The sequence below is a fragment of the Dermacentor albipictus genome, chromosome 1 (assembly GCF_038994185.2).
Source record: "Dermacentor albipictus isolate Rhodes 1998 colony chromosome 1, USDA_Dalb.pri_finalv2, whole genome shotgun sequence".
NCBI lineage: Eukaryota > Metazoa > Arthropoda > Arachnida > Ixodida > Ixodidae > Dermacentor > Dermacentor albipictus.
In genome coordinates, this window is record NC_091821.1 from 464,627,182 (window position 1) to 464,646,142 (window position 18,961).

An 18,961-nucleotide genomic window follows, 5' to 3' on the forward strand; every position below is an offset into this window, starting at 1 on the left:
GTACCCGATGCTCTACCCATTCGACCATGGACTACCCATCAACCCAAGTTGGCATTAAAGAGGTTAGGTTAGGATAGGGACAAATATACAGACACCGCAAACCGAGTGAAGTTTCCGAGGAGTGCTAACCGCAATAAAAATACAAAAAGTGCCCCCGCAGATCTCTATTCCAACAGTAACTCCACTTATCAACGAGGTGATGAATGATTAAAAGTGGGGTGCTGAAATAGGGCCGGCGTTTCCTTCATCGCAAACCTTGACGGCCAGTTGTTTAGATGCTAAACCACCAACGGCACCCATAGTTTGTGGAACAAAATTTTTGCATCCAGTTTCGTCTCGCCGTAGTTGTTAGTGGCTATGGTGTTGGGCTGCTAAGCACGAGGTCCCCGGATCGAATCCCGGCCACGGCGGCCGCATTTCGGTGGGGGCGAAATCGGTAACACCTGTGTGCTTAGACTTAGGTGCACAGTTGAGAACCCCATGTGGTGCAGAGTCCCTCGCTGCGAAGTTCTTCATTATAAGATCGTGGTTTTGGCACGTAAAACGACATGATTTCATTAATTTAAGCCACATTTGAGTGAATCTGTTTCGTTAGATCTGATTTTCGGCATGGTTGTTTATAATCGACAAGTTCTTGGCAAAAGGTTTTTTAAGCCTTTAAAACGTTCTTCGCTTAAGAAGTGATAACACTTTTGCGCTTGTTATGTGCCGCTATCCCTATTGAAAAAAATGGGCCGCATAAAACAGCTTGATGGTGTATACCTGTTGAGGAGCAAAAGCACAAGATTCAATATAGAAATCGCACCAGAAACGCTTTACAAGTTCTTATTATTACTTGCTCATATAAAAAAAAACATCCTTGCCTCGGTACCGGATTTAAAGGCTAATATATATAAGCCTGTACGCGAACCGCCAACGTAGCGCGCGTAAGCGCACCTTGGTCCCATAACTTACACTTTTGTTGCGTAAATCTTGCATGAAACCGGTACATATAATGTTCGCTCAGAGGTACCTTTAAGTCACACCGACCTATTAAGGAAATAGCGCATTTTATTCAGTGGCTACATTAATTTGCTTGATTTTCTATGATTTAGCCATTCGGAATATGCCTCTTGGTGTATGGTTTAGTTATTGCTCCATAATTATGGCCGCTGTGACAAAAGGGATATAGAAGCCTTTTCCGCATTTACACATATGGCATATGCGATATAGAAGTTGTGGCATTTGCAACGCATAAACGATCATTGCAACAGATTACAAGTTTCACGTTGCACGGAATGAAAACAAACAGAATTCTATATATGGGCATTAGTTCTTCATTATTTCCTTAACCGCGTCACAATATTTTCGCTACACGTAAACTGCAACATAGACGTTGGATCCGCATATTTCTTTTGTAAAGCGAAGCTTTCTTTGCCTACATTCGCGGGTTTTTCATGGCTGCTATGGGCCGTTGTCTACCGGTCGCTATCTGGAGGGACGTATTTATGAGTACGTCAAGATCCCCTTTAGATAGTAGCTCTTAGGTGACCGTTCCTGCAGTGAGCGTCAGCGGGTCCCTCGTAACCGAGCGAACGAACACGGCGAAGGATGAAAGCGAACGCGGAGCGCCACGGGACATGAAAGCCGGTGATAGCGAAGACAGCGCGAGGAAAGCGGAGAAGGAAGGTGCAGCGAAACCATGAGGCAGAAAGCGGAGGAGGAGGATATGGCGAAAGCACGAGAAAAAAAATTGCAGTGCCACGCAAGACCGGCTTTGCGGAGACGATGGCTACGAGATGGCGCCGGAGTAGAGCGCGTCGTCTGTACGGAAACAAAGCGCTGCTTTAGAGGGGGTCTGTCTGCGGCGGCTTCTGTGAATAGCGCACACGTGTCACCCGCGCGCCTCCTCTCGTGATCTCCCGGTTAGCGAGACAGTCGCGCAACACTTCGCTCCATTTGCAACGTGCCGCACGAGACAGATTGTTCGCGCCAGCGAATATCGCGAAATGAAACTCCGTATATAACTCCGCTCAAATTTCGCATTAAGGAGTATCGTAGTCGTCGATGATTTTTTCCCAGTGTAAGCCAAATCCATCCAAACAAATTTCAACAAAAAGAGTAAGTTTGCTGTAAGCCCATCTCCTAACTGTATTCAGTATATTTCGTGAGTCAGAAATGATACAAGTAAATAAAGCTACTACAGAGTCAGAAATAAATAATCATAATCATCATCATCATCATCATCATCATCAGCCTGGTTACACCCACTGCAGGGCAAAGGCCTCTCCCATTCTTTTCGAACAACCCCGGTCTTGTACTAATTGTGGCCATGTCGTCCCTGCAAACTTCTTAATCTCATCCGCCCACCTAACTTTCTGCCGCCCCCTGCTACGCTTCCTTTCGCTTGGAATCCATTCCGTAACCATTAATGACCATCGATTATCTTCCCTCCTCATTGCATGTCCTGCCCATGCTCATTTCTTTTTCTTGATTTTAACTAAGATGTAATTAACTCGCGTTTGTTCCCTCATGCTCTTTTTTTATCCCTTAACATTACACCCATCATTCTTCTTTCCATAGCTCGTTGCGTCGTCCTCAATTTAAGTAGAACCCTTTTCGTAAGCCTCCAGGTTTCTGCCCCGTAGGTGAGTACAGAAATAAATACTATGTGAATATTTTTGTAATAAATCAAGCTTTAAGATTGGATTTGGCTCTTATACAGATGAAGTAGTACTTATGGCTCTTTTTCTGTGGAATAGTTTCATATTTAACAGGGATAAGCGGGCTAGTTGGTGGTCATTATTGGAATGCATCATGTAACCGCAAAAAAACAAGGGACAAAGAAGGAACACACACGACACCTGTCCTGTGTGTTCCTTCTTTGTCCCTTGTTTTTGTGCGGTTACATGATGCATTACAAGAATAGTTTCATACAAAGTTTCATCTTGTATCTCACGTTCTTCATACAACAGACAGACAGACAGACAGACAGACAGACAGACAGACAGACAGACAGACAGACAGACAGACAGACAATGAACTTTATTTACATGGTCCTGAGAAGCTTTGCCCTAGGACAGACAAGGAAGATGTCCTTTTATTGCGCAAACGCAGAAGGAAGGAAGGATGGAAGAAGGCGAAAGGCGGATAGAGCGCGCACCAACAACCAAACTTATTATTCAGATGGCGGGACTATAAGTAGAAACGGAGAGGGCGGGGGAGGAATAGGAGGGTGTGAATGAACTGCCTAGGCACATGTGCAAAAACACGCATCATCTGAAAAGATACAAAATTTGATTACCTATTACGATTACCTATTACGTTACCTATTTCTTTTCACCTGCACTGCGAATGAGAAAGGCCTCATAAATTTCCCGGGCCTTTTTGTCACTGCATTTCCACAACTTAGCAAAGTTCAAAACTGGGGGTGTACTTGCACTTGGGAGAGTAATACTCCTGTCACACGGGAAGATTTAATGTCATTGGAATCGAATGTCATTCGATGCATCGAATGCCATTCGGTCTCTTGCAGTGCTACACAGTAAATTATAATGGCCTTCGCAAATGATAGCAATGATGATGAGGAACGAAATTTGTCAAATTCAAAGAAATTTCGCGCCTATCAATCGTGTTTATGAACTTTTTCGAGCACATTTAAAACTTTCGAAAACGTTCTGACGCCAATTATTCATAACTAAAATCACTTCGATCAACACAACCAATATGGCCAACCGCCGCAACAGACTCCTGATGCAAAGAGTAATAGCGCTTGAGCAAAGCCCGTGGTGAAAATATTATCGCGGCGAAAATAATTATTCCTTTTTAAAAGTCTAAAAAAAAAACAACTTCAGACTTTGCTGATGCACGCATTATTTTTCGCGTTGCGTGCCCCTGTTGTCTATCTGGGGTCAAGAGTATACATTCGATTCGAAATCGAATGCGAATGAGTTTCCCTAACTCATTCAATGGCAAGTGCCATTCCATTCGGCTGACATTACATTTTCCCGTGTAAATCCCGATTAATGGGATTATATGCGAATGGCATTCGATTCGAATGACATTGTCTTCCCGTGTGACCAGGATATAACTTGCCAGATGGGTGCCTGTAAACCCACGCATCAGGTTGGGGCACTCTCTCAGGCGGTCGTTAATAGATCGCCTTCTCTAACCGACCCAGTGTCTACACAGTAAATTAATCCGGCAGACAACTCTCATAGTAAACTACACACACTTTCGTGATTGTTTCTTCTTACAGCCCGAGCTTGAAGTAAAATCTTAGTTTACGGGCTTACATAGGGACCCTAGCTTATTCCGTACCGTAAATGCATGTTTGATACGCGCTTTCTCAAGAACTTTTTTAGGCGATACGACACTTTGTCAACGTAGGGCATCTTTCACCACATACCTGTTTATCTTTCACAACGTACATCATGCCATGTCCTATGCCGGGCTGACCCGCGGCGGAGGTGAAGTTCGCCATTAAGGGGCTCACATGCACAGCTTCTCATCCTTGTTCACCGAGTGGAAGGGCACTGAGTTTTTTCATTATCACACGTTCTCGTGTTTAACTTCTCTCGATATGATTAGACGAAGAAGCTTGACCACAATTAAGTTAAGCCGTTGACTTACTTGTACGTTCGTGCTTTAACGCCGCTAACGCATTCCGGAACACTCACCTCTCAGAGAAGCTCCCGGTTTGTTAACAAACATGTCTCGCGTAGCCGCCGCAGGAGCAGTTTCCCGTGCGATAAGTGTGCGCACTTTCTGGTCTTTCCTAAGGTCGGAAAAATAGCAAATGTATGTGTCACTTTGTGTCCACACAACCTATGGAAAAGTATTGGTTTATTAGCGCAAGCTCTTGGGCCAGTTGGTGCATGATGAACTTGAAAAAAGGGCCACCAGCGAAACACAAGGGGGGGGGGGGGGGGCACACGCAAGACGCACACACAAGGAAGAGGCTAGGGTAGTTCCTTGGGCTAGTTGGTAATTCATGATCAAAAATAACGTACAGCGCGAAGGACAAGGACTGCGAGAGACGACATACACAGCGCTGTGTATGTCGTCTCTCGCAGTGCTTGTCCTTCGCGCTGTACCTTATTTTTGATCAAGGAAAATGCGTTAGACACCGACGGACGCTGGACTTTCAACTATAATTTATTGAAATCCACATTGTCGCACATAACCTCCGACGCATGTGCATCTTCAACTCCTTGGTTTAGAAACGTTGGTTTCAGCTGCACTGTTACTTACATGAGAATCTGGCTTTGTCTACATGAGTCTCTTAATAACATCGCGGGAACGCAAAAATGGGACATTCTCTGCTTGACTAGAACGTTGCAAGGCTGAAAGCGCGGCAATGGCAGCACAAACAAAGCCTTCAGAAAATAGTTTTGATCTTCGCTAAAAGGTTTTTTGACCATTTTTAAGCATATATGACGCCGCATGCAAATGACGATGGTTTTGCGTCTATGCGTACTTCATCATTCCTGTTGTTTGTGTCAGTACCACGCTAAATTCCTGAACTTGTTTAAAATACCAACGTAAGCTCAAAAACTCTGGACAGTGAGCTCGCGCTCTCATTTTTCTAAATACAGCGAGGAACCAATGGCACTGTTGACAGTACACCATGCATGTTGTTGTCTACATGATAAACCGCCATAACAGATACAACAATCGTAGTCCGTTGGGTTTTAAAAGACACCACGCTTTCTTGGAAAACCGATAAAAACTCACAGGACAGTTAATGTGTAACGTGAGTGTTTGAGCTGCAGGTGTAGTGTGGACTAGACGTTTTTAGGCATCAAATGCTTTTAGCTGCTGGTGTCGGCCACCTTCCAGTCACCTTGACAAAAAGCCAGAGCCGTTATCCGGACACTCAAACGAGAACATCCGGACAAGCTCGCGAGGACAAAGCGAGATCATCCGGGCAGCCAGTGAAAACAGAAAAATGCTGTCTCAGGGTCTCAACCCTTTGTACAGAACCGTATTACATAGGCAAGTTACTGCCCAAACAAGTTACAAAAATATTGCTTCTGAGTTATTCAAAATGTTTGTTCCATATATCACTCAAGCTGTAACTTCTGGACGCTTGAGTTTTATTTGTCATTTCCAAGAGCGACATTCAAAAGGCATATGCAGGACACTATACACTTAGTTGTCATCATCTGGCGTTGAGTGCTTAACGCCAACTGTCCGCAAGCTCCGCGGCGTGTGTTTTGCCTCATCTCGAGAGATGGCGCCACGCTGCGCGGCGCCTCCTTCATGCGCTTCACCTGCCGCGTTGGCTTTGCGTTATGGTGTTGCTCTACTAAGCACGATGTCGCGGGATCAAATCCCGGCTGTGGGGGCTGGATTTACATGGAGGCAAAATGTAAAAATGGCCGTGTCCCGTGCATTGGGAGGACGTTAAAGAGGCCCTGGCGGTCATAATTATTCTGCAGTCGACCACTACGGTGTGCCTCAATATCAAATTGTGGTTTTGGCACGTAAAACAACACAATACAGTTCATTCTTATTCTACCTAGGTAGTGTGCTCTGCCTCCCTGGCGTCTTTCGCTGCCTGTCATGCGGCCTTCAGCCGGTTTTCTTCTAGCTGGGCAGCGTCCATATGAACCAGTGCGCAGTCTGGCGTGGTGCGGTGTGGTGTGGGGGAGTGTGCCGTTGCCAACATTCACTACATGTGCAGCCATTTCAAGATACTGGCTAGTATTATATCCAACCAATCTCCTTTGCCGATGGCCATTTGACGCTTACATCTACTCTCGATTACGCGAGAGCCAGCAATTTTTGCTCTTGAGCTTGCCAAACCACTTGAGGGTCTGAACACTCTCCGTATTTTATGACATCTCAGTGCAAAATATATTTTACAGCGTTCTCGCTTAAATTACCACGCTCCTGGCCGATCCTCGAGCGCTATCCGGCTTTCTAGGCATACTGCGGTGCAACCGAAGGCGGTGTAACGACCACGGCACCACAGCAATGGGATGACGATTCCGAAATTATGAGTATCGTAAACTGACGACAGCGTGACGGCGACGAAATGATCACAATGGTATGACGACGGGCACGTAACGACGATGGCGTGACGATAAGTGCATGATCGGAATATCGACGATGGTATGACCACGAGATCGCGACGATGGTACGACAACGAATGCACGATGACGACCTATGACAACGGCAGCATTACAACAGCGCCATAATCGCAGTTTAATGATGACAGCGTGAACACGATGAAATGAAAGAAGGAGCGACACAAGAAACTTGGTCAATCACAAGAAATGATAATAAAACGTGTGATCCTCTTATAGGACACTGTCAATATTCATGCAAGACCCCGAAGTGCACAAGGAAGCATGACTCACACTGTCGCGTCATCCTAAAACTCAAGGCGGAGAGCTGCATCGCATCCTCAGATATTGCGTTGCTCTTCCTGCGCACTTACTTTCACCGCATCCAGGAGCGAATGGTGCAGAGAATGCCTGTAGGCTTTCAGCACGTTTTTTTTTTTTTTGCCACGTTGTCAAGAAGATCACAGTAGAAGCAGTTTTCCATGACGGGGAACTTAGCTGTGAGGCCTTAGGTGTTTATTGCTCGCGGTGCTCAGACGATTGCTGCGCTCTGTCTTTACGACATCGAGTTGGCTAAATACTCTTTCCTCGAGGGGCGTATAGAGCAGCATGGACAGCACATCGATAAGCTAACCAGGGATAGCTTCGTACACTGGTCATTTGCGAAATCAATTTTGTATGGGTGCCAGGAAGTTCCACCAACACCACGATGACTTTGAATATTTGCTGGGCTCGTGCCCAGTAACATTCGTACAAGCACTTCAAATCATAAAGCAGACGCCGGTGAGGCGAACTTGAATAGCGTTAAGGCACTGCCGTGCAGCTACAGCAATGGCGTACAATGTCGACTTCTGGAGCAGAGGGCGTTGTGTTCGTGAGCTTCTGAAACGTGTATTCGAGGTACAGCTTGACATGTAAGTGACCATCTATGTGGTGGTGAAGCGCGTCAATATTCGCCAAGTTACATCATGCCGCTTAGATGGGAAGCGCAATGTCTCCAAAAAGCTTAGCGTGATCCGCATCGTTCTTCGTGCAGGCATTGCCTTTTGCGGCGAAATTCTCGCAAGACGGGCCGAAGGTAGAAGAGGTAGATCTATTTTTATTGCATCAAAGCATGTATTATATGAACATTTTGCACTGTAGCATCCTTAATTAGAAATTGCCTGTTCAAAGTGTTTGAGCAACAGCACTCATCGGTTCAAGACAGACGACCACCGGCATGAAAGAAGTTCATCTCATATGACTTATTCTCTGAATAGGTTGTGAGTCTTCCACATTGCAAAGGCTCAAATAGACTTGCGCTTCGTCGAATGAGCAAAATGCATGTTGACATCGCCCGCCAAGAGTCCACATTGCCAGGGAGGGTTCCCTGATTAGCGTGACGCAGCTTAAGCAAGTTCGGGATCTTAAGCTAACAAATGCCCGCAAAGACCTAACATCTCGTTTCGCCAGAACTCAGTCTAAGCTATATTTATTTATTTATTTATTTATTTACTTACATACCTACAGCGCCCAATGTTGGGCATTAGAGTAGGGGGAAGGAGTATACAAATGATGGAAATACAGATGATTGATGTTACAAAAGGATAGATCTAATACACAATACAACAAAATATTGATATTGAAAACACAGTACATAACACAACATTACACTAGAGGTTATTATGAAATACAATATAAATACACTTTAGTACATAATACGACGCAATGATAATATTAATAATAATTATAATTAGAATAATGTAATGAAAAAAAAGAACAGCGAGTAAGGCAAAAAGCCGCGGACAGGAAAGGTTAATCTCCTATTCTGTCCGAAGCGAAACACATTTTAGAACTAAAGATATAAATGTTTCGACAACAAAGTTACGAACACAGATGGCGTTGCTGTAACAATTTCGAGCGGCAGTTTATTCCAATCATGTACAGTTTTTGGAAAGAAGGAATGCTTATACAGGTTGATACGGCATTTGTACTCTTGCACCTTTAGCGAATGATCTGTTCTAGGCGATATGTAGCTTGGGTTCTTTATGTTAGAGATCCATTAGAGATCCCACATATTCACACGGTGAAGACATAGTCCTCCGTACAGTCCACCGATCCAGTTACACACGTTGATGTTCAACTCGTTCGTTCACATATGAGTTCAGCTACAGGACATCAATATGCATTAAAGTTCACAAACATTCAGGTCGTGGTTGGCTTACCCCTACAAAATGTCTACAGTTGCCTTTTGCACCATAAAGCTCAAGCGTTCCACAAGGGAGCGCAACTACTTACGCCCAGTAGATAGTCGCCACGAAGCCTCCGCCGATGCCGTTTGAGACGGGCAAAGCGAGTGTGTGGCAGAGCAGCGTCGCCACAGCTGCGTCGATCGCATTGCCGCCTTTCAGATACATCCATCTGCGTTGTGAAAGGCGGTGCAATTTCACTGAATGCACCTGTAACTGAGTACGTCCGAATCGCTCTGCACGTAAGTAAGGTGTACATAGCTCGCCATTTAAGGGAACACACGAGGGTAGAGGACGGGGGAATTTATTGTCTGGCAAGCGTTCAATCACATAGCATTGCAGCCGATGACTTGCGCTTGGTTGCAGTGGCACCTTTCTACATGTTATAAATGTAATATAGGTAAGACATTCGGCAAAAAAAGAAAAATGCAGCAGATCCAACGTGCTCTGCAGGAATCTATATACAGCGAAGGTTTCCATAAATGCGAAAGGAGTGCTGAAACGTGTTTGCGTTTATTCAATGTAAGTGGAAAGTGAAACTGATCGCTTTATTTAGGTGTCTTATAGAGGCAATACAATGTATTGTAAACGAAAACATATACGTACTATAAACGTTTATTCACATGTGTTCGTGGTGGTCACGTTGGTGTCTTGACGCTGAAGTAGGAGCACACCTTTCTGCGCCATTTCTTCGGGATACCCGAAATCTCCGTGGAGGCGCAGATGCGGCTTTCCACGCTGTTGCCAAGGGGCGCAACGCATGCGCAGTTAATGCAACTAGGCCACATCCAGTGCCCTCTGTCCCGCCTCATCGCTGTCCCTCTCTTTGTCCTGTTGTTTGGCGCTGTCTACTGCTCGTACGCGTAAGTCGATTCACAGAACCTACACAGCCGTCGTAGCTGCCGACATAAGAAATTTCTACAATAGGCATGAAGCAGCCTTACGAACCTAATTATGTCTATCTACGCCGCTCCAGCTGACGCGCGTAAGCACTGGAACACGCTGTACCGGCCGATTGGCCAGAGGCCAGTACTGGTAACCGCTGATGGCACGTGCTTATATTTCTGTGCCGTGCTCTGATTTGTCATCTTAAAATGGATTGAACAGTTTTAGTGCATAATTGTATTTGGTGTGCACTACTGTAGAAGGCAGTAACTGCTGCGCTGCGATTTTCTGCTTAATGTCTCGTAGGCTGTGTATCTTAACGCGCGCAATAGCCTGAGTTTTCATACTCGTCTTGCAACACCGGGGTTACTGCACTCTAAACACACGGACAACAGAAGCAGAAGTGAACAGGCAGCGCGCCGTTGTTGTCCGTGTGCTTATAGCGAAGCAACAACCCTGCTACAAGATGAACGCCCACCTACTAGCCCAACTTGCCTCTCTACTTTCATACTCGTCATGAAATCCTATTGGGTTGTAGCAAAGATAAATATGGCGTCCATCCACGACAACAGTCAGGTTCGTCACTGATGTTTTTTAGCGCTCCAATTTTTCTTTTTTGAGCTTTCTCACGCTCATAGGGGTGCGGACGGTTATTTTTCCCGACGCTTTCGAGGCAATAATTCTCCATGCACAATGAAACAACTAAAAAAATACCGCCTAAACTTGCCTAATTATCCAAAATTGTTGCTGTTCTACAATTCGCTGTTTTATTCCGTGCTGTCACCTTGAGCATTCTATTATATCACTAACAGTTTCAGTTTAGCCTTGGTCGAAGTGGTGTAGCGTCTATGCACACGGTTTTGCTCACACACACACACACACGCACACAGTCTTGGTCGAAATTACGTCGCTCACGTCTTTCATTCGATTCGTGCGTTGTTCTTTCGATACTTTCCTCCTTAACTTAAGAGGCCTCAATAGGCGTTTGTGAATTCAGCGCAAGAATGTTCTTCCAGCTGGTGGCGGTCTTACGATGATCCGCGCTCGCTGCGCACTAGTCAGGTCAACATGACGGATGAAAAGCTGGCCTTGGTGACATGATATCGCGAAGTGAACAATGTCAAGCATGCATCACGATAAGCGCGGCAACTAAAACGCGTCGTATCAACAAGGTCAGCATTTGCGTGGCTGGTATTATGCCGCCTTGCCTGCACTCACGGCGGCGCGCAGTTCGATCACTTTGTTCAGCACCCTCGGACGAAGCTACATTTGCGTGCAGTTCGCGGTGCGAGTGCATATCGTATGGATTGTACTGTAGGACGCAACGAACCTGAAATCAAGGGCGTGGTAATTGCAGCATTCGGCTGAAAACTAAAAGAAAGAAGCCGCGGTTTCAGCCGAAAGGCGAAGCACCGATAGCGATAGTAAATTATTAGGTAGCTGTATGAAGGAAGGATAGTAGTTTTATCGGCCGTATAAACTTGTAAACATTCGCTTACTAACTAAATCAACAGTGATATAATGTGCAAGCATGACGGAACGAGTATGTATAAAAAGAATCCCAGAGACAGCGCTAGCTCTGTGTGTCTGTTTCTTTCTATGTCCTCGTTCAGTCGCACTTACACGTTCTATGATGAATTCAAACCAACTAGCCCGTCAACGTGTTGTAACTAAATTAACAAACACGGTGTCACGAGCACAGAGGTAAACATGAACGCACCTCGCTAGATGAGCGTGGAAATTCGCTCTCAGAATGCTGGAGGGAGGAATTGCGGAAGCGGGAGCGATGAAATTGACCTTCCGAACGAAACGTCCAAAGCAGAGCGCATACGAAGCTACCAGTACTACGCACACTCTGCAAACATCGCAGATTGCTGTGAAGATGAGGCCCAGGCGGATGCGTACTTTGGCCACATTGCAGATCGCTTTGAAGATGCGGCCATAGGAAAAGGAATACAGCAAGAGGGAAAACTCGGCGAAAACTGGCAACAGGAAATACGTCACGGTAGTATTGATGCCGTACGTTAGCTGCCGCAAGCACCGGAAAATAAGAATGTGAAATGGAGTTAACAGACATTGTTTTATTTTTTAAATTATTTTCTGCCAAAACTAACAAAACATTTCCATATCAATGAACTTATAGTTTCGGAATTATTTTCCTTGCGTCACCTAACAACAAGCTAGGTAGCGCAACGAAACGCCCGCATCTGGCAAGCCAGAGGCACCAGATGCGTGCGTCCTGCGCCAAACACGTACGCCACCGAAACGAGTAATGTGCTTGTAAGCGTTTGCTTGTTCGGTGAAATGTTTGTGGCTTTTTCCGATGTAGCTGGTTTGTTGGGTTCCCGGCTTATTCTTGAGTTCCTTCTGGCACTTCGACACAGCACCCCTGCACATTGGACTACGGCAAGGTAAGAAATCTTGTTTGACCGCCTGCGACGCATTTCAAGCAACTGATTGGGATTGCGGCACGGAACCTAGACTTGCGACACAGTTAGTGAAAAACAGCTCAGTCATCATGGCGCAGTTAATCTGAGTTAACGAGTCGTACTGGAAGATGTCTGCGACGCTTTCCCTCGGCCTCACATTATTGTAACTAATTTCGCTAGGTTCTGGGTCCACTCGCCGCGCCTGGCGTTGTGACGTAGTTAGCGAAAAGCAGCTCGGCTGTGTGATTCAGTATAGTTCCACGAGTACTCAAGGTTACTGGGACCAGTATTGGCGCTTTCTCTGACCAGCAACATTATTGTAACTAATTTCATTCTTTTTTGGTTCGTTTGAGGCATAATGGTCGCACCCGGCGTTGTGACGCAGTTAGCGAAAAGCAGCTCGGCCGTGTGAAACAGTTCGCTTAGCGTGTCATGCATATTCCTGGGACAAGGTTTGGCGCTTTCTCTGACCCCCAACATTATTATAACTCATTTCGTTCCCTTGGTAACTTTTGAAGCATAATTACAGTGAACTAGAAGAGGGCAGTGGAACAAACGGAGGGAGGAGCGCCTTGCTACCGCATCACCGGAAGTGTAGCCCGAAGCGGTGGCGCTCTCGTCGACCACTCTTGATGGCGGCTTGTCTCGGCATGCCCGGCCAGTGCATTTTAGTGCTGTGTTTCGGGTGTGCTTTTTGGTTCCGTGCGGTTGTGTTTTGCGCACTCTTCTCATGGGAATGCGCCCACTCAATGCATCAATTAATGAAAACCAACGCCTCAACCACAGCTACGCCCCAGGGCGTAGCACAGGATACGCTTGAATAAAAACTGCAAAGAAGCTGCCGCTGTTCAAGGCGCCTGCTGATCCTGAGCGGAGGTCCACGTGGGAAATCCACCTACACCGAGCCGACTAGCCACTAACCGAAGACTGCGCGGTATGTTAACTGCATTTTGAGCAACACCTCATTATCGGAGACTATGTGCACCGCATAAATGGCGAAGAAGTTCGCATTCCACGAGGAACGCCTACACTTGCACCGGACGCAGTCCCCACAATTCTGCCGAACCTGCCAGCTTACCTAAACAAAAGCCCACTCCCAAGAGAAATTGAAGGAAAAGGAAGAGCAATGACGAAGTCGCGCCTTAGAAAAAGGCAAGTAGGCAGGTTGCAGAGGAGACAGAGGTTGACGAACCTGCGGTTGGCAACGAAGTTGGTGCGGCTGGCACCGCGAATGTCGCCTCGCTGATGGATATGAAGGTGCCTGGGAAGCGTTGGACGCTACATGAACTTTATGACGCATACGGAGTATGTTTCACTTCATGTAACCTCGACTCGACTTCAGGTGAGGTGACAGTGGAAAAGGCCGTGTTCATGACTGCAGACAGCGCTGGCGCTTTGCAGTCGAAGACGTTCGTGATGGGTGAGCAGGTGCCTGGCGCGCCAGTGGCAACAATTCAAGATGCCGTTTACATCCTGAAGAAAGAACATGAAATGCATATCTCCAAAGGCACAGCGTTGCAGAATGAAAGATGCCTGCTGACCAGGCTTATAGTGCACATGAAAAGCCAAATTGCGCACAAGTCGGGAACAGCCTATAGCACTAACTGCCAAGGAAAGGCAATGAAAGAGGGAACGGCTTGCGTCGTTTGCAAATATTTGCGAAAAGCCTTAGTTACGTGCCAGTCACGTCTCAAAAAGCCTGAAGGAACGAAGAATAATAACGGTAACCGCGGCAGCGTTACGAGGAAGCTGCAAGCAAGTGCACGAAAAAACCAGCGACTTGTATCAAAGCTTCAGAAGCTCGCGCTGAACCTAAAAAAAATGAAAAGTGAGTGTGCTAGAACAGCTGAGGAAGTACTCGCTGAAAAAATAAGCTATTTGTCTCCAAAGAAACAGCTCGCTGTAAGGCAGTGTTTTGAGGCAGCCAGAAGGAAAAGTCCACGGGGCATGAAATATGACAAACACTGGATACTGGAATGCATTCTTCTCAAAATGAGAAGCCCGAAGTTCTACCAATATCTGTGGAAGAAGAAAATCTTGGCTCTCCCAAGTGAAACAACCCTACGCAAGTACACTGCCCAGTACAGGAGCGGCTACGGGTTTAATGAAAAGATGCTGGATGTTTTGAAAAAGAAAGTTGCTCAACTGGACATGTTCCACCGACACGGTGGTATAATCATAGATGAGATGAAGCTGGCTGAACATCTGTCAGTGACAACAGGTGCAAAGATTGAAGGCATTGTTGACTTGGGACCATGTACATCAGAAAATGAAAAAAGAACCATTACCATGCAATCATAGCCTCGTTGTAATGTTCGTGCCACTTGTTGGTACTGGTCTCAAGTTATTGGTGTTTTGGGGAGCAATGAGAACGTGAAAGGTGACCTGTTGGCCAAAATTGTGCCCGAGTCCATAGTTCTGAAAGAAAGAGCTGGTCTCTTTGTGGACTACATAACGTGCGATGCAGCATCCTGGAACAGGAAAATGTGGCGCATGTTCAGCATTCGAGCAACATTGAAAGAAGTGGTCTGTAAGAAGCCACATCCTGTCGACAGCGGCCATGTTTTGCATATTTTTTTTTCGATTTTCCGCTCCTGGTCAACAATGTCCGAAACCGGCTCCTCGTCACAACTTTTAACACCCCTGAGGGTTTCGTTTCCATGCAGTTTGCTCAAGAAGCTTTCAAACTCGACAGTAATGCTGTCACAATAAAGGCAATGTCATGAATAACAAGCGTGCATGTCAGCCTCAACCATATTGAAAAAATGCGGACAAGTTATGCTTTCCATCTGTTTGGTCATGGTCCTTTGCGAGCATTTTTTCTGTACCGGACTCAGCTGGAGAGGAGCTGCGGTAATACTGAAGCCACGGAAAAGCTCGTCATGAGAATGAAGTCCCTGATTGGTGTAATGACTGCAAGGTATCCAGCAGAAGCACTGAGACATACCCCTGCAGGTGTTGGGAAAATAAACGAGATGCTTCGTTTCTTTGATATCTGGGAGCAGCATGCTCATAAGAAGCATTTCCTCAGTGAGTAAACAGCGGAGGGCTTAAGAGTTACCCTGACAAGTACTCTTGAGCTCCTTCGCTATTTGCACGAACAAGTTGGCTATAGCAACTTGTTGACGTCCCGGATTAGTCAGGATAAAGTGGAGAACTTCTTCGGGATTGTTAGGCTGTCATCTGGCTGCAACTCTCACCCGACGCCGCAACACTTCGTGCTCACAGTTCCCTATCTGTCTTTTTATAACTTGGCTCGCAGTGTTGCAGGTGGGAATGCGGACAGCGATTTCATATCTTCTCTTCTTGATACTAGGGAGAAGGAGGAAACCGCAAAGCAAGAGTTGATTGACACAGTGAAACTTTGCACAGAAGAGCAAGCGGGATCTTCGGGCTCATGTGACAGTGCTGAAGCAGCGGAACATGATTACCCTGTGCAGCGAAGTGACTCTAGCATAATTTATTATATCTCTGGCTACGTTGCGAAGAAATGTGTGCTTCCAAGCTAGTGCTCTGTTTGTATCGACCGCCGTTTACTTCCAGCAGAGCAAGGGCGCCGCTTGCATGCTGCAGCATTTGTGCAGCACAATGATCAAGGAGGCTTGCTCTACCCCTCGCTTGAACTGTTTCGTTTTATAACCAGGCTAGAGGACATTTTCACAAGTTGTTTCAGTGCACGAAAAATACACCGTGAGAGTGCGAGTGACATCTTGCACATGATACATTGCGCTGCTCCCTTAAAGGTGGGATGCAGAGTGCATGCAGAAAGTTTGACTCCTCGCGTAGTCAGCTTTTATGTAACCACACGGCTGGATTTTTTTGTCAAGGGCATGAACAAGTCCAATATGCTGTCAAAGCGACAGGCAGCGGAACACCTCAACCTGAGCAGGCTTAATTAGCTACATTTGTGCAGCCCTTCCAACCATGAATTGCAAGCACGTGCTCTCCTTGTGTTATTCTGAATAAGCTGAAAAGCATGTGGAATAAGATTTGTCAAGCACTGGGTGCAGTATCGCACTTTCTTTTTCTTGTTGGCGTCGCGTTTTAAATCTTGCTTAGCACGAGTACTAAAAAATTACCGTGCTTTCGCGCGTAGGAAATAACGTGCCAATTAAATTCGCCAAATATTTTGCATCTGCCCCAAATGGCAAATACTGTAAACGATTGTTCTCGAAAATCGCAGAATTGGTCCCACAAAGAACCTCTGCTTCGCGAAATTTCGTACTCTCTAAATATTGTTACACGTGTTAGCGAAATGTTGAGGTCGCGAAAAATAATCGACTGGCTTTCGTCTCCTTCTAGTTTTGTTTACAATGCAAAGTCCGAAATCGTAGGGTCAGTTCCATAAAAGTCGACGCAGATAAGGTTGCCTGAAAAAAAGAATTTAAATAAATGGCAAGCGAACAGTTGAATTACGTGGAAACAGCGTTGGTATGTAACCAAACAAGCCTTCCATTCTGGTGTGCCGCGTACGCTGCAGAGGCGGGCTTTCAAGAGTGGTCGATGGCAGCGCCGCCGCTGCAGGAGACACCGCGCGCGTCAGGTGGAGAGGCGCGGTCGTGCCACTGGAAAGTATTCTAGTACACTGTAGTGTAATGGTCGCGTCTGGCGTTGTGACGCAATTAGCGATGAAACAGCTCAACCATGAGACGCAGTTTCGTAAAAAAAAAAATGCGTCGATCAGCGCAGCCGGCATAACATGTTCCAGCTAGCGTTCTAAACGGCCGCGCCCGGCGTGGTTCAGGTATTACTGCCGGCGGCTTGGAGCAATAAAGTGGATTCGGCCGCTGGGCTATGTTGGAGTGTCCGCTCTTGTAGACTTCATGCTACGGCAACCGCACAGCCGCACCGTAAAAAGCAGCCGCCGGAGAAGAATGCTCCCCTCCGTCGCCTCGCGCGCGACAGGAGATGGCGCGCTACCGGCGCGCCTTCCTCACTCGCACACGCATGGAGGAAGGAAACTGAGGAGAGGCATTATCCCCTCCGCGCGCTAGGAGAAAAGTGTGGAGGAAATGACGTAGTAGGTTCATCTCTTTTTTTTGCTCATTTTTTATTTCTTTGCAGTAGCGGTCACGCCTTTCCGGCCACAATGGCGGCTTTGTTTTGGTTCTGTGCGCTCACACGTGTTGCTCCGTACGTTTCGTACCGTGGCAAAGGCGCCGTGCGGCCAGGTTTGCGTTGGTCTCCGTGTTTTCTTGCACTGCGTTATCTGTACCGTGCTTTGCCGGATGTTGCTTTGGCCAGGTGGGACAAGAGGAACTAAAGTTCGTGAAATGAACGCGCATGGCTACGCTATACGCAATGTACCGTGCCACGGCAATGGCAACGGACGAAGGAAAATCCGCGGGAAATATTGCTCCTTTGGCGCAATCATGCGAACGTGCCCTCGCAGGCTGAAACCGATGCGTTTCAGAATCTGTACAATGAACGCCTTGCAGGTCAGTGATTCCTGCTTTTTGCAGCGCATATGGTGCATTTGCGGCACGTAGACGTACGTTAAGAATACATAGTTCGTGTTCAGTAGCAACTTGCTTTTGTGAATATTAAAACAGATGTTGCTTAACTGTTGCTTGTTCCTCGCAGTACTCGCGACAGCACGAAGTCTTTTAAGCAGAGCGCATTCGATGTTCATGCACACCTGCACATGTGTACCTCAATACACGTGCTGATAGAGCGTTACGCCGAACATGTGCATTTTGCTACCCTTGGCACCGTGCGCCTGCAGCTATGCCAGCCGACGCTTCATCCTGGAAGATGGGAAAGAAGCGGCTGCATTTGACTTAAGCAACTGATCCTCCCTACGGCAGGCGTATCTTAACTGTGCACGCGAGAAGCGCAGGATAGTGAAGGTTAGCGGATGCGTTGCAAGGCTCGACAAGAATCCACAGAACGTACGCCTGCGAACACATCAAACGGCTGTTCCATGGTCGCACGTCGGCCGGTTCTACGTGCGTACTGTTCTGCACCTTGCGCCGGCTATCGCAAAACTTTGGTTACGTGATGTTTCACTTACCGTGGTAAGAAAACACATCAGACCGCAGTCAATGAATTTAAACGCGAAGTCAGAAATGACATTTTGCCTCCTCGCCTGGGTGCTGTCGCAGTGATGCGCGGCCACCCCAACTTTCTTCAATAATGAAAGCACGACGATTCCTCGAGCGAGAACGTGTTTGTGCTCATAAACTCCAAACGGATCGCAAATGAGTCGGTGTGTCGTACGAACGTATCTCCAATGCCGTGAGATAAATCCAGAATGCGTACGTTTTCTTCGTATCGCCAGACGTCTAGCTCGCAAGATCGTCTGAGCGCCCCAGGAAGTCCAAGCAGAGAAGAGAAAGTAGAAGTCAGCAACAAAGGTGACCTTATT

The 18,961-nt window shown here is 46.6% G+C and overlaps 1 protein-coding gene across 2 annotated transcripts in view; it reads right to left on the reverse strand.

Moving 5' to 3' along the window:
• The window catches only part of LOC135905630 (scoloptoxin SSD14-like), a 136,417-nt gene that overhangs the window by 87,803 nt on the left and 29,653 nt on the right, over positions 1 to 18,961 (reverse strand). For both annotated transcript variants that reach the window (XM_065436589.2, XM_065436588.2), the window contains 2 exons: positions 9,330 to 9,452; positions 4,659 to 4,756 (listed from right to left, as the gene is read on the reverse strand). In XM_065436589.2, coding sequence (XP_065292661.2) covers positions 4,659 to 4,756; positions 9,330 to 9,452 — 221 coding nt within the window. The remainder of the gene's footprint in view (positions 1 to 4,658; positions 4,757 to 9,329; positions 9,453 to 18,961) is intronic.